Source organism: Ricinus communis, chromosome 5, assembly GCF_019578655.1.
Source record: "Ricinus communis isolate WT05 ecotype wild-type chromosome 5, ASM1957865v1, whole genome shotgun sequence".
NCBI classification, from domain to species: domain Eukaryota; kingdom Viridiplantae; phylum Streptophyta; class Magnoliopsida; order Malpighiales; family Euphorbiaceae; genus Ricinus; species Ricinus communis.
In genome coordinates this window covers 7,116,352-7,139,230 of record NC_063260.1, presented here as the reverse complement: position 1 = coordinate 7,139,230, position 22,879 = coordinate 7,116,352, and the positions used below count along the sequence as shown (strand labels likewise).

Below are 22,879 nucleotides of genomic sequence, written 5' to 3'. Positions count from 1 at the left end.
AGGGGAGGAGGCCATCGAGCTTGAGAGTGCTCGTCGTGAGAGTGCTCGGCATGCTGCCGAGCTCTAGCGTCATTGTCTTGCGTCGAGCTTGAGGGTTGCTCCAACGTCGCCCGCTATCTTCGTTCTCTCCGCATCAACGTCGTGGGTTAGCAGTAACCATTTCGGTGGTTCTAGTTTCAAACGGCCAGCGGCTGGTGGGTTTTTTCGAGGATAGCATCAAATGTGAAGGTTGTTGAGAAAGGAGATCCGAAGCTTAGCACCCATTCAGACTCTTCTCGTCACAAGCTTTCCAACGGCATTAGTTTCGTGGCGATCAGACTCGTTCGAAAATCGACGGTCGATATCGTCTGTAAATATTTTCGGATGATTGGGGATCGGATCGGAAGATTGGAAGCATGGATTGTTATCAGCGCGTCATTTCGAGTCCGTTGGTGCATTCAGATCGTTGATCGGACTCCGACGGCTGGCGACGAGTCGACCGAGCTATCAAGTGCCTCGGTAATTCTCTGACCCGTTGATTTTAGAATTCTTTGGTAAAGTTATATGTTTATTGAATTGTGTTGAGTATTAGAAAATATTGTGAGTCAAAATAATTGTTTGTCGAACTACCTGCCTTAAGTTGTGTTTTGTGATGTATGGCAGAGTCGGGAAAAATAGTGAAGTCTTAGGGACCCGACTCCCGTTAAAATGAATTATTGAATATTTGAAGTGTTTTCTGGCAGGTCCTGGACCCATTTTACGGGGGGTAAATGTTCGTATTTTAGGGAAAGTTCTGCCGAATTTTCGATAGAACTTACCCGAGTCGAGATTCTTAGACAGTCAGTCCTAAGAGTCTAGACCTAGGATTAATTGTCAAATGTCTTAATGTTATTGATTAAGTTTTTTTCCCTGATTAGAAAATCCGTCAATTCGGCTTGCTCCAGCCGAGGCATCGGAGCAGAGCTAGGAGGTCGTCAAAGCTGTGAGTTAAAGACATATATCTGTTATGCAGTCATGCATAAATTTTAAATAGTTATTGTGATTAATTGATTGCAAGTTTAAATTATTTATTTAATTATTATTCATATATATATCATGTTTTTTTATTACTATTCATATATATCATGTTCTTCATTACTGAATGTATTATTGTCTGATGACTCAGGATGGGACAACAGTAGAACATACTATTTTGATGAGTGCACCGGTATAAATTCGAGATTGATAGAAAAATGATAAAATGGTAAATTTAAAAAGATAAGTTTAGGACTTGCCCTGGTCGAGCATCGCTCTCTAGGCTTAGTAGAGTGTCTTTACCGGAGTAAAGGTCCCTGGTCGAGCATTGCTCTCTGGGCGCCGGCTTATTTGAAAACCTAAGTGACGAGACTGGAGTTAAGGACCCTGGTCGAGCTTCACTCTTTGAGCGTCAGTCTTATTGGAGTAAGAGAGCCGAAAGGCTAAGAGTGTTAGTGATAATTAAGTGTCTGAACTGGATTTAAGGACCCTGGTTGAGCCTCGCTCTCTGGGCGCCAGTTCTGTTAGAATGACAGAGAGTCTAGATGTTTAGTGTTGGGATTAGAATTCTGCTGAGGTACTTTGTCCCGTAGTGTGTGAAAATTATTTTAATTAAGCATGGCATGACACGTTTATTTTTACATGACTTAGTATTTATTTCAAATTAAATAAATATGTTATTGAAATGTTTGTAACTGTTTTTCCTTGGATATATGATTTTAACTCACTCTCGAGATTGACAGTCTCAATTTTACTGCTTTTCATATCTGTGATTGTTAGTCTTTCCGCGGCTCTCACCTAGCAACCCGATTCCTTCATCATCGGTTGATGAAATTCGTTTGGTATGTTAACTTGTAAAATCTTAAATTTTCCGCAGTAGAAATAATAGACTAATCGGTTGTAAATAATAGACTTGCAACATGGTTCATACTATTTTTGTATTGATTTACAATTAATTGACAAACTTATGCTTACTTTGAACTATTTAGTTAAGACGTAAGTTAATAAGTGCTACTACATGATCTATATCAAGAATATTTTATTCCAATTCTAATTTAAATTGATAATATTTTTTTTTGAATAATGAAAAAATGGAGTCAAATATATTATAAAATTCAGAAACTTGCAAGTCCTAATGCAATACTGGACGACTTTTCTGGTATTTCAATAATTAATCAAATGGTAAAATATAATTTTATTTAGACAATTTTTTTTATGTTAAGTTAATATATGAAAGAAAATATTAAAATCAATTTAATAAAGAAAGATATTAAGATTCAAATTTTAAATAAGAGATTAAATATATTTTCATCTAAGGATATATTAGATAAAATCTTTTGTTATTTGTATAAAAATATTATATTACTTTTATGTAATAACTTAAAAAGACGCTATTGATCTCAATCTAATTAAATCATTTAATATTGTCCTTTCTTTTATTAGTTATTTATTATTGATGATGATATTTAATCTATCTTTGCAGCACGATTAAGGACTGATACACCTGTGGAAGGACAAAGCCTAGAATTAGTGTTTTTATTGGTCATAACAGGAAACGTAATTGTATATGTAAACCAACAAACCATTCCGTAACTCAAAATTTAGGCAAAGGCTTCTCTTAGATTAGTGGGCAACTCTAGGCCAGGCTCATACGCATTAAGAGGTGCAAAGTATGCGTCCACCATGTCTTCTGAAACTTGTTCCAAACTAGGAGGATCCCACTGCACATTATTATAATTGAATCTGTTAATTTATACTGAATTAATATGCATTGCTTTCGAAGAGCGAACTAATATACCTTTGGTGCAAATGATTTATCAACTAATCGCACCTGAACTCCCTGATAATCATTATATAAAATAAAATAGTTAGTCGATGTTGTAAGTATATTTTTTAAAATATTATAAGACAAACATAATTAATTGATATCTTGTCATAATTATAGAAAGGGCATATTTTTATTACCTCACAGAAGTCCTTGGAAATTTGTCCACAAATTGCCTGAAGTGTCATCAGGTACTCACGAGCAAGACATTGTTCAAGTGTCTGAAATCTGCCTTCTCTTATCTAAACATTATTTTATATAGGTTCATGAGTATATATACAGATAATTCAGACAGCGATATAAAGGAGAAATACAGAACATTAATTTAGAACTCACAGATCTTAAGGAAATTTTCAAGCTCAAGGGTGGAGCTTCTCTGAGTCTCTTGAGTGTTGAAATGCACCACTCATCTTTTGTAGCTGCTGCCTCAGTTTCCTGAGGAAAAAAAAAAAAAAAAGAGTATGTTTAATTATGCAAATAGAGATAAAAGGTTTTTATGCAAATATGGTTTGATCTAATTACCCTTTTTAATTCAATAATCTCGTTTGATTTTAAAATCCTAATTCTCACTATCAATTAGAAGAAATTTTAATTACCAGAGCATGAAGAATTTCTTCCACTGTGTCATGGCCAAAACATTCATTTATCAAGTCGATCCTGAGAACAAAAGCAATACATTAATGCTGAAATATTTTGTCACAGAAGCAGATTGCTAATTTAAAACAAAATTATAAAAATAAACAAATCAAAAAGTGATTGAAAAATCAATCTAGAATTAAATTATGTATTATAGATTAAAATCTGGTAAACAAATTCCAGAAATCTAAAATTAACGTTCGGGGATCGATCATCATGCCAGCAAGCGGCCCCACAAAAACGCATATTATGATCATTTGTGCAACGTGGCATAGTATGAGGTCACGTGCCCTGCAGCCAGCATGAAAAACGCTACTTTTGTGATCTGGCATAATTGACCAAGGGTCAAATCCTAATTTACAGCAACCTGGCAAGTTTTGCCCCTGTGGCTGCATCACTTGACACGAGAGTGCCACATACGTGGCTCAAGTCCCATATATAGGACGCCACCTGGTAAATTACTATCCAAATGTCAGGACATGTGGAGCATTAAATGCATAAGTAGAGACTCATGGCATGTTGCTACAGGCGAGATTTGTCCATATGGCATGCCACCTGGAATGTGTCGTCCAGGTGTTTGCCACTTCACAGGTTTTATCGATGTGTCATGCATCAAGTTTTTCCATCTCGAACCTGTCGCTAGATTCATTTACCTGTGAATAACACTTGTCTGATTTAGACGTCCAACGGTGTTGCTAAATCTATCTAGAAAATTCCCCATGGCTGCAAAATCATTTCTGGAAAATTTAACGAATTGCTCTTCCAAGAAAGGGAGCCTCTGTTAAGAAGAAGAGATTATGCATCTGAAACTGATACATTGATTGAGGAATATATTATATGCAGGAGGAGCTTACTGCACTTGATAAAAATTGGGTTGCTAATCCACAAGCAACCATTTCTTCTCCACTAATCCTATCAGCTGTTAGTCCCAGATATTCCCCTATGCAGCAAAAGGGTTGCGATTTAAGTACCTAGAAGTTCAATTCCAAACAGTCGTATTTTACTGTTTGACAAGCTAATGAAGGAACCTACCTAAGTATCCAGGAAGACGTGGAAGATAGTAGGAAGCACCTGCATCAGGATGCAAGCCGATAAGAATTTCTGGAACACCAAAAACCTGTACATGCTTTCTTTGTCAGGAAATGAATCAGAATAAAACTTCCACGGCAAAGGAGTCGAGAACTTTTGTGACACTAACAGTTTTTTCAGTTGCTACTCTGTGTGAACCATGGACTGAAAGCCCAGCACCTCCTCCCATTGTAATGCCGTCCAATATAGCCACCTATATGTAAGCCAACAGGTAACATGACGATTAGGCATATAATGTAGCCAAGTGCTCAAAAGGGGCACCTCGTTACTGAGACTCACATGTGGTTTCAAATATGTTCCTAGCAGGTACATGAAGCTATAAAATGTCCTAAAGCAATCTTTACATTCTTCCAATCTGCCTGCAGAAAGCCAAAAATATAAAAGATTTGGTCAGCTAGCACAAACCGAGAAGCACCAGTTTATATATAGATTGCAAATCCACCTCTGCTAACTGCGTGTACATGAAGTAAATGTTACTTGGTGCAGTATTTATGAAAATTGGCATCCTAGTTTATGATGTTAATTATTCATGTTATTTCAAGCAGAATATTAGATAGTGCACATGCTGTTCAAGATTAATACTTGTCGGAATAAGAACAATTCTGATCAAGGAAACACTGAAAACAAAGAAGATAAAATGATAACATTCTGGAAACACTGAAACAAGAAGATAAAATGATAACATTCTGGAAACACCAAATAGCACCCACTCAATGATTTAAGTGAATAATAACAGTTGAACAGAGAATTTAATATAATTGTTTCCCACCTTCAGTGATTAGCTGATATAGTTTAACAACATCACCACCAGCGCAAAATGCTCTACCATTTCCCTTCATCAAACACTCAAAAAAACCAGTACTTATTAAAAGGATTGGTGCTTAATCTAGTCTGCTAATTATACTAATAAACAGAAAAATTATCAGATGAAAAAGAAAAAAAAAAAAAAAGAGGAGTAGGGCTTACCTTCAAAACCACAAAGCCAACAAGGGGATCTTTTTCCCAGGATTGATATAGTTCGGTTAACCGAACCCCCTTATCACATCAAAGAGTTGAAGATTATCACCAAGTAAATGACTTTCCATACATAATTCAGGGGGGTATTATATAAGTAAATGTACCATTGGAGTGGTGAGAGCATTGAGGACATGGGGTCTATTAAGAATCACAGTTCTTGAATTGCTTCGTTCCTCAACTTGCACCTGAAAGAGAAGGTTAACAGTTACGAGTCACTTAGTAAGTATATCATATATATGCTAGATGCTGTGTGCGTGTATGTTCAAATCTCATGCTTCTAATGTATATTTATAAATCATCGTTAGTTTTTAATATCTTTACCAGGTTGTCAAGATCTTCATCATGACCAGAATTTTTGAGTGAGCAAAGGCTTCTTTTAAGAAAGGTGAAAGGAGCTTGCCTTACAGGACGGTTCAGGAACTTGAGACACTGCATTTTCTTCTTTAAGAATTTGTTGCTTATGTATGGATCTTCTACTATATATTATAACGTTCCAAATTCTCATATTAATTGAAAGATAAAACTACGCTGAACGTTTCTCTTCTCCCAGTCAAGAAATGGGATCCGTTTAATATTGAAAATTATGTGATTTTAATTCGAGTATACGTAAAATAAAATGAACTACTAGTAAATACGTATAATAACTTTTTCTTAATGAAATTAAAAATGTTAGCCAACGTTTAATTATGTTGGACGTTATAAAAACTAGAAGATTTCTAAAAATTAATAAAACAGCATGTCAGGGGGTATTCTCACATTTTTTTAGGTGGTAATGAGCGGATTTAATTGTCCATTATTTATGGATATTAATGAATATGTGGGTCTTCAATCAAAGAAACAACAGGATTCATAAAATAATGATAATAATAATAATTTATATTTCTTCATGATGTAATCCAAATGGAATCTGAAAGAACGAATAAAGATCTGGTCTTCTAATATCTGACACCAAAATAAGATTTATTCAACAATTATGGCAATGGACAAATATTGGCAGAAATATAACTCCCTGGAGGCAATGATGTAAAATACGTGCGTAATGAACATTTTGTATTTGTAGTGGGGCGTAAGAATCAGGCCTGGTTGTCTATCAGACACTGTATATATGTGTAACAGAAGTTATAACTCAATGTGGGTGAAACAAACGCTCGAGTATAACAAGGTAGATCAATAAATGCAATTAGTTAATGAGATACAAAAATGGTTTATAAATTTAATAAATTTAAAAATTACTGATAATTAGCTGTTATTATTTTTTTCATTGCAAGATTAAATTTATAAATATAATTTAATAAATTATTCGATATTTAAAATTGCTTTATAATAATATTAAAATATAATAGCAAAGTTTTAATTTTTTTAAATTTTAATACAATAATAATATAAAAATTATTTTTAAAATATTTGTTTATTAATTCTAATATTATATAACTTAATATCATTAATATAATTGATATTATTATTTTTTAAATTAAAAACTATCATATAATTAAAATTAATTTATTAGTAAATATAATATTTAAAAATATTATTTTCTACGATCAGAATTATTATCTAATTAAAAAATTAATTTATTAGTTAATATAATATTAAAATATAATTAATATGCTATTTTTTGAAATAGTTATACTATCTAATTTGAAAATTAATTTATTATTAATATATTATTTTTTATAATTAGAATGAATATTTAATTAGAAATGTAACTTATTAATTAATAAAATTAATTAAGAAAACTATAAAATTACACATAAACTTGAATTTCATATATTAAAAGTAAATACACGTATCAAAATAAAATTTTATGTGGTAAATACTAAGCATATATATCAAAAAATTAGATCTTAAAAATTAATATATTTATATATATAGATAAATAATTTAATATATGAAATTATAAATATTTAAAGACATGAAATTAATCATTATATAGAGAAAGTTATATATTAGTTTGATAATTAAATTTATTAAATATATAAAATAAATATGGCATTTTATTTTAAATTAAGTATTTCTCCACCTAATACCAGCTATATGATTTTTTTTCTTTCAATGAAAGGATTCTGAAATCTCATTCAATAACACGTAGCCAAAATCTAAGGAGTGCATCCTCCGTCAAAACATCGGGCAAGTGAGGATAGTCAATCAAGGATCTGTTTGTTGCCCAAAATTAATCACATTTAATGCAATCTGACTCAACATGCACCTTTCAAAAGCCGCAAATTTATGTTCTGCCCCACGGTACCTCCGTCTATTGTCACGTGAGTTTTGTTTTATCTCCAAAACTTTCGCGTCTTGCAAGCTTGATTTCAAATTCAAGATACTAGTCACCTTGATTGCCAAACCCGGCAAAATGATAGCAAATACGCTAGCGGAAGTAAATTCACGAAAGTGGCACAAAGAGACGCAAGAGTTGTGGAAGTGTATACTTGTATTGATTAATTCACACTAAAACTACTTACAATGAGCACACTTTCTTTCTCTACAAGCTCTCTTCTTTCATATATCACCCACCCCTTACAAATGGTACAAGGAAGGGGTATTTATAGCGTTTTTCCCCCTGTCCGCCAACATGGCCGTGTTCCTGGCCGTGTTGGGAACACGGTCTGGGGTAATTGGCCGTGTTACCCGAAGCTTCTAGGTCCTTCGCATTTGTATTTAACCAACACGGGCGTGTCCGTGGGCGTGTTGGTCAACACGGGAAATGTTGTTCAACACGGGCCGTGTTGTGCAGCCTTCCCTTGCTAGCTGCGAGGCGGGGCGTGACACTATCCTGCTGTGTGGTCCGCAAATAGGGACATACGCGTCCCGCTACTTAAATTTTTTCTTAAAACTTGAAATTATAATAAATTAATATTATATAACTTAAAATTCTGAATAAATATTTTTATATTATAAAAATTAATTCTTATTTTCATATTATACTATTATTTTAATTATTTTAATTTTAAAGAAATAATATAAATCGAATTTATAAATTAAATTAAATCGAATTTTCAATATTTTTAGTATTTTTATAAATAATAATAAATTAAAATATTTTTAATATCTACCTTAATTCTTTTGCATGTAAACTTAAATTTATGTGTTAAAAATAATATAAATATCAAAATATAGTAAAATATATTAAAAAATTAATATAAATAATAAACATTTGATGTTTAAACAATAAACATTTAATACATATTTAATGAATATAAGTTAATGAACTTTTAGTACTGATACAATGAACATAATTTCAAAAAAAACACATGCATCCTTAACGGCCGTATTGTACATGATCAGACCATATTATAATATTATCATATGATATTATGAGGTAAATATCTTCTAGTTATTTTCACGTATGCTGTGGCGAATGGTGGTTCGTCTATTGAGTATGTTAGTGGTTTAGGCGAACTGTCGAATATTGGCAAATTCTTAACTCACACGAGAATTCATCTTTAAACGAGTTTCCATCAGCTACCATTTATTGAAATAAAAATAATGGGTATGATACTAAAAATAAATAAATTAAAAATTTGATATTATTTAGATTAAATGGCAAGATTTTAGTCAAATCAAGTGTGACATGGATAGCGTATGGAATGCTAATATGAAATTCCACCCTCCACGTTATAAAAAATTGAACGAATTTCTTATAAGTATCGTCATCTGTAACGGAAAAATAAATTTATAGTATCAAAAATAAAAAATAATAATATAAATATTAATTAAAAATATAAATCAAACTTTTAGTAGGAAGAGAATTATTGCGCCGGGTATAATGGCTATCATGTTTTCGGTTTTGAGTCCGTGACAATAACTCCCAACCCTACCATGCCATTTGTTTGTCACCATAGCGTCAGTATTTTATCATCTAAAAGTCAGTCGATGGTGCTTTCCAATAATAAATTCTTGGGACATAAATGTTCGGTTGGAGTAGTTACCATTCCCTGTTTCGATCTGCAGGAAATAGCAGTCTTAACCCACACTAAACACATAAAAGTTTCTTATAATTCATTCTAATTGTTTTTCTTTTTCATTACAGGCTAAACACAATATGGTTCATGATTGCACATTGTCTGACAAAAACTTATTGTTTCAATATTGATTCATGCCATTCTTCGTTGAGATATGTTAAAAATTCAAGACAAACAAATATAAAATTAAAATTAACATTTAATTAATTATAAAATATATTAATTTACTAATATAAATTCTTTTAATAAATTCTATCTATTTTATTAGAATTTAATTTAGCTATAATTAATTCTACACAAATTTTATTATATATAATTCTAAATTAATTTTTATTCCATTCAAAGCATATAAATTTTATATATTTTATAAATTTTAATCAAACACGAATTTACATTGCATGACAGTAAAGAGGGAAGGAGAATGAAAGATATATTAAAAAAGGATGGGAGTTGTTGGGAAAAAAAGAAAATATATTTATTCTATTGTGTTTGGTTACATAATACTTTTTATTAAAGAAAATGGATGGAATTCATTAATTTTCAATCTTTTATTACATTTTATAGAAATGAAAATAATAATTAATATTGAAACTATTTATATTTTGAATTAAGGTCTAATCAAATTCAACTTCTACAAGTGAAATGAAGGGAATTCATTTTCCTTTAAATCCTTTTTCTCCCTAAAAATTTTTATTTATCAAATACGATTACAATTAATTCTCATTCTATTAACTTTATTTCTCTTTAAATTACTCTCCATCTATTCATAGCGTCAAAAACACTAACCAAAAACTTTACTTAAATTGAAATATATTTATAGTAAAATTAAGTCTTTTAAACTTAAAATATTCAATGATACATATACAATCCATTGAATATTCTACGAATGATAAACCAACGAAAGAAAATGAAGTATTAAGTAGGGTTGGAGCAATAGTACTTAATTTATCAATAAATGTAGGGATGTCAGCGAATAAGGTATGGGTTGAGTTGTATTATACCCTTATTCATACCAAAAGGCTTTCACTGAGGCAACCGTCTAATTATGAAGGTTTCTATTTATAAAACTCTATATATATTATAATTAAAAAATTAAAAAATATTATTTATTAAATTTAAATTCAGAAAAAAATTAAAAAATCTTATAAATATAATTTAGTGAAACGCATAGAAAGTAAGAAAATTGAAAAATATGTTTATCTTTTATTATCTTCTTAATAGAACAACATCATGAATTAAGAAATAACACCGTGAATGATATTTTTCATGAGTTATTAGGATATAGTAAAGAGGAGTACGGAGATAGACACTTTAAATTTTTTATAAAAAAATAAATTTAAATAAATGAGTGAAAATTACTTACCTTATAAAAAAAGAATAGGTATTAATTAAAAAAAATAAAATTTAATTAGAAATAAAAGATAATTATGTCGAATAATAGAAAAAAGAAAGTATGTTATTCCTTGGACGAACTCGATGCCTTGGGTATTTCCCAACTTTATATTTGTCACATTTTGTATGGGTTTTTAAAACCGGTAGTTGGCAAGTATTTGTTAGTCTGTCTGTTTTTATGACTTATACAGAAATGAAAATCATTAATAATAAAGCATCAAATGTCATGTCTGTACCAGAAAGAGATCCTCATCCACGTTAGTTTTGCTAGTTTTAATCAAATGAGAGCTGGCCAGGAGGAGTTCTAAGTTCAGAGAGCCCAAGCTTCAAGCTTATTTTATAAAGTTGGGTTCATAATCAGATATCAACAAAATCGTTGATTTCTCATTGATTTACCTTAAAAAAATTTAGCATTTATACATTCCATTTTATACTAACTATTATCTTTTAATAATTCAAAAAATATTTAACAAATTTAATTATAGAGAAATTAATTAAATTAAATTTATTATATTTATTCCAACATAAAGATAATTAAAAAAAATTAATAGTGCATGGAAAGAGACAAATCATATCCCTTTTTTTTTTTCTTCTTTTATTAAGCAGATTAGGTTTGCAATTTTATCACGAAATAAATAGTACTTGCCCTTAAAAATTGACATATTGTACTATTATTTTACTTGCTCAGCATTGGTAGAGCTAGATTCTCATCCAGAGCATCCATTTCAGGATCTATCTATTTTTAGTGTCTTAGTTCATATAGGATCCGTTTTAAAACAATTAAAAAGATTCGATCCTGGAAAAATCTCGGCCTCAATGACAACAAATATTAATGCAAACAAACAAGTCCTTTCCCCTGTTTCATACAATCAGCAATGAGTACTGCCCAAGTTGTTGCTTTGCTCCAATAAAAGCAGGCAAGCTAATGAAACCTATATTAGAATAGGGACCAATTTCAACAAAAGCAGGCAGGCAAATTCTTAATTTTCTTTTATTAAAAAAAAAGCCATATTAATTGCTTCAAATGGAGGTGATATTTCTTTATATATCATAGCTACTAGTATTAATTGTTAGGCAAAATTGGAATGAATGAATACCTATACCATGATAGTTAACCACATTGGTCAGTTTGCTCTCTGCATATGTCCACAGCCTAGTAGCTCCTTTTCCTATGCTAAAAACTCAGTGGTCTTGACTCTGGAGGAAGCCCCTTTCTTGAGCAATGGATGTTGGCTCCATTTAAAGAGCCAGACAAGTGGAGATTGATGGTTTAGCTTTGGGCTAAACCTGTTGGCCTAGCGACCAATTCTCACCAAATGCTACTGTAACCTATTCAGTTATGACTTTATTCATTATTATATGGCGCCTTTATACTAGATGATTTTCTACTATCAGCGATTAATTTTTATTATAGATGCCTAATGATAATAATAATATATTAATTAATATAGTCACTCCACTTAGCAAATTGTTAACAAATTTTATGATATATAGTTAAGGTATAAGGTATGAAAAAAACTCCTTGGACTAATTGGAGATGTTTGATTATACCCCTTTAATTCAAAATAACTCAATATGGTTTTTCACCTTTTAGGTTCAATTAAACCCAAACTTGTAACACCGTTAAAATGCCCGTTAGTTGTGAACCCACTCAAATTTACACCAAATAATATAATGACAAATGCCCATGTCCTATATATATAATCTCTTAGAAATAATAAAAAAAATATTTAAAGAAAAATCTAAACAAACCCAAAAATCAGAATAATTAACAAATTATTTAAATTATCACTATTATTACAAAAAAGAAGAGAAAATCGAAAAAAAAATCCAAAAAGAAAGCAAATTCAAAGAAATTCAATAACAAGAGGAAATTGGAAAAAAAAAAAAAAAAAGAAGAAACAAATCCAAATATATCTCTACACCGTAACATTACCACCGGCAACCCCTCTTTTAAAGCTGGCATCTTTTGTTCTAGCCACCAGTAGGAAGCCATCGCTCAACGTCCATCAGCAAGAAGTCATTGCTATGATAATTAACTTAGCATTGTTGAACAACACATTCGATTTGCAGAGAGACCAAATTATTACAGATGTTCCTTTTTTAATCTAAGCATCTAAAAATCGCAGCTTTATTCAAAATCCGATTCAGAAAGATGGGAGCGAATTTGTCTAGAAAAGAAGACTGCTTCCAAATCAAACCCAAATTCAAGTCCTAGAAAGCTTGCTTGATGCAATAGATGCAAGCCAAAGTGTCAGTTGCAGAAATCAAGCTTTGGAACAGTTGGCAACAATGCAAAACAAAACTTGTTGAGATACTAAAAGAGAACACGGAGATAACGACAATGACGGTGGCGATGGAGACAGCAACAACAACAGTGGTAGTGGCGACAGCAGCAACAGCGGTGGCAGTGGCGACAGCAGCAACAGCGGTGGCAGTGGTGACAGCAGCAACAATGGTGGCGATGGTGATAGCAAGCAACATCGACGGTGGCGATGACGAGGCTGTGGTGGTGGATTTCTATATTTTCTAGAAATTTTATAATTTTTTATAATAAATATATTGTGTATTTTAAGGACTTCTTTATTAATATTAATTATTTATATTTATTTATAATATAAATGATAAAGTAAATTCACATGGCTGAAGGCATCCATATGTCTTAAGACATAAATTTTAGTCCAGTTAATTCTTAGATTAATTTATAATTTTTTAAAAATTCAAAAATACTATTAAGTTATGTTAGAATAAAAGAATTTAATTGAACATTTCTAAGTAGTTGAGGTTTTTTTTTTACCTTATACCTATAATTAATTAGTAAATAATTCTAGACGGTCAGTTAAATTCACTTATGATTTTTTTATTATGTTTTATTTATAAGCGGTGGGTGGGGTTGGAAGTTGTCATATCTACAAATTTAGACCAATATATTTTAGTTATTATTATTTTATACATGTTTCCTTTTCTTTTATTTTCTCAATTGAAAGGGTCTAGTTTAAGAATCCGTCTTAAATCTATCAAAGCACGAAAAAGTTTCACATTAATGCTTCGTTTCTTTTACGGAAAAATATTTATGGGAAACTATTTATCAAGTTTTTCTGTATTTGAGATGCTTTAAAAAGAAAATCTCATATATTTAGAAGAAAATAACTTTCCCATTTATAGTGCAAGCCCTTCTTTCTCTCTCTCTCTAAAGATAGGGTGTCATAACTATCCAACGGCTTTTCCATTCCCGTTATATATTGAGGCAGTTCTGAATAATCCTCTCTTGTTTAGTGAGGATATCGAGATTGGCTTAGTTTTTAGTCTACCTTAGAAATGCCTAAGATAATAAGAACGAAAAGCAGAATAAGAATAGACGAGGAAGAAAGAAAGCGATGAACAAACTACCTTATTTACTAGCGAAGCTAGCTATACTACCTTTTAGCTTTAGACACATGGCCTAAGGGCGTCTTACAAAAGAGATGAAAAGCTGACCAAAGTGTAACAAAACTGGCTGAAAGAGGTACTTTTGCTCTGGTTTAAAATCCACCAGCTCCCTTGTCTCATTGAGGAAGTAGAAATGAAAAATAGGAATTATCCAAAGGTATGCTATACAATACTTTACAGGATTATGTTCATGAAATAAACAGAGTCTAAGTGGCTCAATAATACCTCTGTTTCAATTAATTAAATCAGGTGTAATTAGTTCATAGTTTTGATTTTTCCCTCTCTCTTTTATCCTGCAACTGTCTGTAAAAATGGTTTTGCATTTTGATTTCTAATTAAATAAGAAACATGAGAGTCGAATAATTTTTATTGTTTTAATATATAAATATATGATATTTAGACAATAAATAGCTCCTTTTAGATAATACTAACAAAAGAATGCTGTCATTGAATTAGACAATTTTGTAAATAAAACAGTTAGGATTGTTGATGAATAATAAATTCACAGTTAAGTCTCTATGAATTATGCATATTCAACAATTCATTCATTGAAGATTGTGGATTTCTTCTTAAAAAAAAAAAGAAAAACTTGTAAAAGTAGGAACTCGTATTAAAATATGCAACAAAAGATTCTCAAACTTGATTCAATTTATTATTTACATTTTCCTTATTATGAAGTACAAGTTCTCCAAGCCCAACCCCAAAGACAAGAAACCAAGAAACAGAACCACACAAACAAAGCATTAACAACCCAATTTAGGCATACTCTTCAGAAGATGGGGCTGCAGAGTAAGACCCAATGAAACTGCAACTGTATACAAGCCCAGCTAACCCTCCTCCAATTAGTGGGCCGACCCAATAGATCCAGTTCTCTGAGAAGTCACCGCTAACCACAGCTGGGCCAAATGATCGGGCCGGATTCATCGAGCCACCGCTAAATGGGCCGGCAGCTAATATGTTTGCACCCACTATGAACCCAATTGCAATGGGTGCAATTATTCCCAAATCTCCCTTTTTGGGGTCGGCTGCTGTGGCATAGACAGTGTAAACTAGTGCAAAGGTTATGACAATCTCCATTACTACTCCTTCAATAGCACTCATGCCTGAAGCAACTCCATGGGTTGGGATGCTCTGCCAAACCCAAGATGTTAGTTTCACAATTTTGGACTTTATTATCTAATTTTGCTTATAATACTTGAACGTCCAATAATTGATATAAACCTTAATGTTTTAATGTTAATAAATATATGTATCACTTATGTATAGGCTTAATATATAGGTTGTATCAAATACCATTAATACATATTTTTGTATTTAATTGCTTTATTATTACATTCAATGACAAAATAGTTTTTCACCAAATATTATGCAAAATAAATATATTATAAATGAAAATAGTTGGTATTTGTCTTATTAATCTATATATACAGTGGTAGAACCAGAAGTCGACCAAATTTTTTGTTTCTCTAAAGTATATGGAGTTAAAAGTAAAATATAGAAAAGGATATACATAAAAAATTAAAAATAGTAACTAAAATTAAAATTTAAAATTTATGAGGTTTTAAATAAAAAATTTAAAAGGATAGAAATAAAAATTAATTAAGACAAAAATATAAAGAAAATTTGGAGGAGCCTGGTAATAGTTTTTTTTTTCTTTTTAAATTATCTAGGTAAAAATCTAATTATGAAAATTTTCTGGGATGGCCCCCTCATCCCCTTCCTATGGTTCCACCCCTGAATATATATATACACATGTATATGGTGGGGTACAGATTATTCTTTATTATGTTGCTAAATTTGAAGATTAATAACTCTTAGTTGGATGCTTATTTTTGAAGTAATTACCTTGCCATTGGTGACAAATTGGAGAAGAAGGCAGGCAACAATAGAGCCAAGGCACTGGGCAATCCAGTAGAAGATACCAGTTAGGATGGTGATGTTCCCTCCGACTGCCAAACCAAAGGTGACAGCTGGATTTAAGTGACCACCTGAGATGTTGGCTGCGATGGCTACCCCAACAAACAGTCCGAAAGCATGAGCCACTGCCACAGCAACCAACCCTGGTGGGTCTAGAGCTGCATCTGTCGTAAGCTTGCCTATAATATTCACACACGAAAAGAAAAATATATTATTGTTATTTTCTAAGGTAGCATGCATGCAAATATTCTTGTTACGATCAAATACAATATTAGATATCAGGAACCTGAAAAACAAAAGAAAGGGATTCCTGAATCACTTACTGTAAGCAATAGCAGAGCCAACACCAGCAAACACAAAAAGAAGAGTGGCAATGAACTCAGATAGATAGGCCTTGAGGGATCCAGCGCTGAAAGAGTCTCCTAAACTACCAAAAGCTATCTTCACCATTTTTATTTCCTTCTGTTTTTGCTAGCTAGCAACCTTGGCAATATTAGCTACAGCGGGACACTTAAAAGCCTGTATATGATATGTTAAGCATGTATTTTGGAGAATATATATATATATATAGCAGCAGCAGCTTAAGCATAGTGCTTCACCACCATTACCATAGCTCATTATGCAAGAACTAATGATAATAGCCGGCACCGCCCATGGGACCCATGTTAGGCGTTGGCACTGTGTCATTGGGTTGCCGACTGGCCGCTTTTTTATTTGATTAATTATCACTTTTATCAGCATTATGAGCACAAGACAAATAACTTGATTAGTAATTAATGAGACATATGCACAACATAACATTATTTTAATATTATGTTCTTTGGGAATAATTAGTGTAGATGCTGAAGGAGATTAATGATTGGGGCACTTAAAATGTCATTTTCCTTTGTATTGAATTAATTAGAAAATAGGGTTGTAATGTCAGTTTTCTTTAAGGAACATTTGGTTTTGAAGTTGTCTATAGAAATATTTTATATTTGGATATTAAGTTATTGATACATACTTAATTTCTTAAGATTATTTTATTTATTGTTTTGTTGTATAAATAAATACATATGCTTAGGATAAAATTTGAAAAAATTATATATTTATTGATAAAAATAATACTTAAATTCTAGATTTGATAAAACAGAGTTGGTAGGTTCATCACATCATTGATTATTCTCTGATAAATTTGATATATATGTCTATTCTAAGAGCTGGCAATCCCATCCAAACTCAAGAAGAACAATCATTTTCTTTTTAAGTTTCAAAATATTTATTTATTTTTTACGACCATTTCAACTCAACTCTTTAGCCTAACCAGGCATCCAAATTATATGCTGAAATTGTGTGTAAAAAGAAAAAGAAAAAGTAAGAAGATAAAGAATATGTATATTTTGCTTGAAATTCGAGAATGAGTCAGCAGTCATAAATGTATCATATATATAAAAATGTCGTTTGTATTAATCTATGGTTTGAGGATAACATATAAAATAAAAAAGGCGGTTGGTAGTAGAAGTTCCACAACTAGAATTTTAAGAACTATAAGGTACCTAAGCTTGAAGCACTATAATTTTCTTTTCTTTTTCTAAAATAAAAAGAAAATGCAATTGAAGCACTATAGTCTAATTTTAGGTGACTTGAGGAAAATTTGTCTTTACTCGGGGGATGATAGGGGGTTTCAATTTAATTTTAATTTTTTTATTATAGATTCTAAACATAATTAATAAATAAAAATATATGGAAAAAACTACTTAATGAATATAATAATATTTTTTAAATTGTGTAATGAACATGGCACTTTTAGAATGCATCCATGATTACGTGTTTTTTTAAGTAATTTCTTTTCTTATGTGTAAAAGTCGTTCATGTACCTCTATTTTTCATTTTCTTTTGTTTGTACATTAATTTAAGGATAGGAGAGTAAATATTCTTTATATTGAGGGACCTATATGATTTTTTTAAAAAAAGTGTTGTTTTAAATAGACAATTACAGCTGCAATCTTTTATGCGCACCATTTTTAGCCTTTGGGCACAAGTGAAAGAATAGCGTTTGCTAATAGCTTAGTGGAAATGCATGCTAGGAGAATAGATGTTGTTCTGACCAAAGTGACCTGACTCGATGATGTCGTTTTCACGAGCTCCTATTAGACCTGTTTTATGGGCTTGGGTACCCGCCCGGCCCGCCCATGCTCGCACTTTTCAGGCCGGGCTTGAATAATAATTTTTAAGTACAAGTTCGGTCCGGCCCGAACTCACAAAAAGCTCGTAATTATCGAGTCGGGCCCGATGTTTAGTTTAGTTAGTAAAAAAAAGAAATGTCATACCTAGCACTCAAACCTGTGATTTTCAACTTATAATTAAATATTAATACCATTTAGCTACCTATTATTTCTTTTTATAGTTTTATTGTTATTAATAATATATTAATCAAAACAAAACCTTAAATCTAAATATAACTACAATTTGAGACAGATTTAATAATTGGTCAGGCCGGGCCGGGCCGGACCGGACTTTTCAAAAAACTTCGGACTCGGGCTTGGGCTCAGAGATATCAAAAAATTCTCGAGCCTGGGCGGGCTCGGCTTGTCCAAAATCAAGTCAGGCCCGGCCCGAGCCCGCCCATGCCCGGCCCATGAACAGGTCTAGCTCTTATGTGGTAAAGAAATGTTAAAATGGTAAATTAATTTTTTCAAATCAATTAAGAAAATACTATTTATAGTGTTTTCTCTTTTATTGTATATAGTATTTATGATGTTAAAAGAGCTCGTATATTAAATTTTTCTAATTTTTATGAGTAAAATATAATTTAAACTTGATAGTTAAATGAGAAAATCTTAATTTTTGTATTTATTTTTCTTCCAGTCTATTATAGAAATTTAATTTTACTCATAAAATATTTTTATAATTTCTTTCTAAATTAAAATATAAAAATTTATATGTACTTTTATTTAGTATGATATCTATATTTAAATGTATATAAATGTTAGTCCTTATTTAATTTTTAATACCGCATATAAAAAGTAGGGATATAACTTTTACATCCATCTTTAAAGCGACATGAATAGAAGACATTGAATCTTCCCGTCTTGAATCTTCAAGATAAGCTCAATATAGTTGCCAATTGAAATGATTCGATCTATTTTGTTAATTATTTATAGTTATTAGTCATTTATTCACGCATCGCACAGTTGTTATTATTATGGCAGTTATTATTATTTTAATTATAAAATAAATTTATAAGTACAATTTCAATATTTTTTTAATATTTAATATTAATTTATAATATTTTAAAATATAATAGCAAATTAATTATTTTAAAATATCTTCTTAATTCTTTTAAATTCTAAAATTTTATTAGTGCAATGATATAAATATTATTTTAAAAATATTTATTAATTAATTTTGAATTATATAAATTAATATTATTAATATAATTGATATTATATCTTTTAAAATTAAAAATTTATTATATAATTAAAAATAATAATTTATTGAATATAATATTAAAATATTATATTTTAGAATTAGAATTATTATCTAATTAAAAAAACTAATATAATATCAAAATATAATTAATATGCTATTTCTTATGATAGAAATCTGATTAGAAAATTAGGTATTTATTAAATATAATGTTAAAATATAATTAGTACATTATTCCTTAAGATTAGAGTTAGTGTTTAATCAGAAATGTAACTTATTAATCAATAAATTAATAGAAAAACTATAAAATGCATATAAATTTGAATCTCATATATTAAAATTAAATACACATATTAAAATAAAAAAATTTATATGTTAAAAATTAAACTCACATATAAAAAAAAAATAGATTTCAACAATTTATATATATGGATTGTGTTTGTGATCGAAAAATTATGTTAATTGGTGGCTTGTTCATGCATGCACAAATATTGTTATTACTTTTATTACAAATAATAATGCAAAATTAACTTATATATTAATTAGTAAAATTTTAATTTTTTAAATTATTTTCATATTTTATAAAATAACAATAATTTAAAATAAATTTTAAATGAATTTTAATAAAATATTAATACTTTTTAAGATTTCATTAATCATATATATAATTAATATATAATTTTCTACACTTAAAAATTATTATTAGTTAATATAATGTTAAGAATATAATTAAAATATTAATATAATGTTAAATTAATTTTTAACATACAAAATTAATATATTAGTTAACAATAAAAGTAAATATTATAGAGTAATTATTATTCGCTCCCTGTAATTTTTTCATATTATACTAGTTACTTTTTAATATTTGAAAAATATATATTTTGATCTTTCTATTTTGTAATTTTATACTAAAAGTTCATTTTCATCAGAAATTCTATTAGGAAATTCTTATCAGATTTTGGTTTTATATTATTTGCTCTTTGATTATTTGTGTAATGTACAAATTACCTCCTGTATCTTATTTATTGCACTAAAATTCCCTTGCATTTTGAAAGTTAATGTAATTAAATAAATAAATTGATAAAAAAAATAATTTGATCATCAAACTTCTTATAAAAGTTACAATTCTACTGTAGTAAAATTAATAATAAGAATAATATCTATTTTATTTTAATAATTTAAAAGTTAAATTATATAAACTCTTAATATTTTAATTAATATAAGTAATTTTAAGATATTAAGATTTATTAGAATTTAATTATGCTTAAATTTAGGGTAATTAAAGAACAATAGTTAATTATTTTTTGTATAGACACTAAAATTGATTATTGCATAAAAATTAGACAAGAGGGTTTTATTATAATAAATAAACTATAAGAGGCAATTTTTATATTATGCCAAAAATCAGGAGACAAATAGTATAAAATCAAACATGATTAACGGTTGTTTAACAAAAATTCTGACAACAGTTCTTAGTATAAAATAACAAGATAGAATGATAAAAATATATATTTTTAAAAATCAGGAGTAATTACTATAATATGAAAAAATACAAAGAGCAGATAGTAATTACTCCAAATATTATAATCAATACAAAATTTATGTTTATATATGTATAAAAATTTAATATATAAAAAAATAGATGTATATATTAAAAACTGTCTCAAGTTATTTATATATATATATATATATATATATATATATATATATATATATATATATATTAGAATTCAATAAAGATTGATTCTCTTTGTTATGCTCGATAAATCAAACGAGTGAAACTCCCATAGAAAAATATTAGAAGAGAACAAACTTCAAAGATGCACTTGTTTCCATGCTGTTTCCATGCAATAATTAGGAATTCTTGATGATTTTGAGCTGGGGCAACCTGTTTTTCCTGAACACCTCGATTCATTGTCAAAGAATTTCGTGCCGCTACCATATGGTATTTCTCTCTATTTGGTGATCAATAAAACATTCATACATTTTTTAATTCCTCATAGATTTTGAGGGTATTTGGTTTAGATATTTGATGCAGCTGATAAATATTTTTTACTAAATAGCTATATTAAAGCATTTAGTAAAGACTTAAAAAATAGTAGCTTATAGTTGATTTTCCCAATGAGTTATTGATTGTATCAACTCTGTTTTAAAGTTTTTCCTTATCAGCTAATAGCTGATTTGATTTTTTTTTATTTATTTGCATATTATTATCTTTATTAAAATTTGATCTCATATAATTATATTTTTATTTTTATAATAAATAATTGTTATTTTAAAATTATTCTTAATAGTTAAATAATTATAATATTTATAATTATGGTATTTAAAATTTAAAATTTTTTATTAGTAGAATTTAAATTTAAATTTCTACTTTTAAAATAAATTTTATGAATATTTTTAATAATAAATACAATTAAAATAACAAGTAACTATAATATTTTTAATAATAAATACAATTAAAATAACAAAAATTAACTATAATATTTTTATTATTATAAATTATTTTTATTAATTTATATCATTGAATATAATATAATATAATATAATATATTTAATAATAAATTATACGTCTAATGGCCATTTGACATACTAACAGCAATCGCCAATAAAATTTTATAAAATTATTTAATTTATCAGCCATTAGCTACCAGCAATCAGCTACATTTGATCAGCCGAACCAAATACAATGAGCTTTCTAAACACCCTAAATGACCAATCTTGACATAAATTGCTAAAGATCCAATAAGTCTAACATTGATTCCTTAAGATGTGTCCATTCCTTGATTAATTAATTTATTATCAACGAATTATATTTAACAAGTCACAAAACCACATTAATTTAAAATAAGGATAAACCCGCTCTTAGGAATAATTAAATCCTATAAATGATTGTTACAATGTATCATATATAAATTTTATAAAATGTAAGAATCAAATAACTCTCTGTAGAATAAAATATCTCTATCTTTAAATTCCCCCTCCCCCCTCCCGAATAAATCATTCCTTTTGATTTCCAAATAATGTTCTTATATTGCCTTGAACCTTGTACTAATCCATTGAATCTGATACTAACAACTATCATACCACCTATAACAATATTTTCTTTTAGGCCTTTTTAGGCCTTTCAACTAATTAATACGACCATGGTGAGCAGCTTTTGTTAAAACACGATTAATAACTAGACTCCGATATGAAATTTTAAATA

The 22,879-nt window shown here is 29.4% G+C and overlaps 2 protein-coding genes and 1 long non-coding RNA gene across 5 annotated transcripts; 1 reads left to right on the top strand and 2 right to left on the bottom strand.

Moving 5' to 3' along the window:
• The first annotated feature begins 258 nt into the window (after nt 1-258).
• On the top strand, nt 259-2,614 carry LOC107262160. Its single transcript, XR_001536061.3, has 4 exons — nt 259-498; nt 897-961; nt 1,774-1,835; nt 2,477-2,614. It is a non-coding gene; the product is annotated as an uncharacterized LOC107262160 (long non-coding RNA).
• Nucleotides 2,511-6,108, bottom strand: LOC8267717 (3-hydroxyisobutyryl-CoA hydrolase-like protein 1, mitochondrial). 3 transcript variants are annotated; one of them, XM_048374755.1, is made up of 14 exons: nt 5,882-6,108; nt 5,665-5,745; nt 5,510-5,578; nt 5,313-5,376; nt 4,823-4,902; nt 4,653-4,736; nt 4,487-4,571; nt 4,309-4,394; nt 4,108-4,232; nt 3,415-3,475; nt 3,155-3,253; nt 2,959-3,060; nt 2,825-2,833; nt 2,511-2,714 (listed from the first exon to the last, which is right to left on the bottom strand). In XM_048374755.1, the coding sequence occupies exons 1-14, from the start codon at nt 5,993-5,995 to the stop codon at nt 2,595-2,597; spliced, it is 1,179 nt and encodes a 392-aa protein (XP_048230712.1). In that variant the 5' UTR covers nt 5,996-6,108; the 3' UTR covers nt 2,511-2,594. The 3 variants fall into 3 exon arrangements, with proteins under 3 accessions (XP_048230712.1, XP_048230711.1, XP_025015157.2); XM_048374754.1 differs by having other exon boundaries at nt 2,792-2,833; nt 5,961-6,107; XM_025159389.2 differs by having other exon boundaries at nt 2,792-2,833; nt 5,882-6,105.
• Nucleotides 6,109-14,973: 8,865 nt separating this feature from the next.
• Nucleotides 14,974-16,877, bottom strand: LOC8267716 (probable aquaporin TIP2-2). The gene is made up of 3 exons (XM_048374756.1): nt 16,584-16,877; nt 16,189-16,439; nt 14,974-15,474 (listed from the first exon to the last, which is right to left on the bottom strand). The coding sequence occupies exons 1-3, from the start codon at nt 16,708-16,710 to the stop codon at nt 15,100-15,102; spliced, it is 753 nt and encodes a 250-aa protein (XP_048230713.1). The 5' UTR covers nt 16,711-16,877; the 3' UTR covers nt 14,974-15,099.
• Between the last annotated feature and the right edge of the window lie 6,002 nt (nt 16,878-22,879).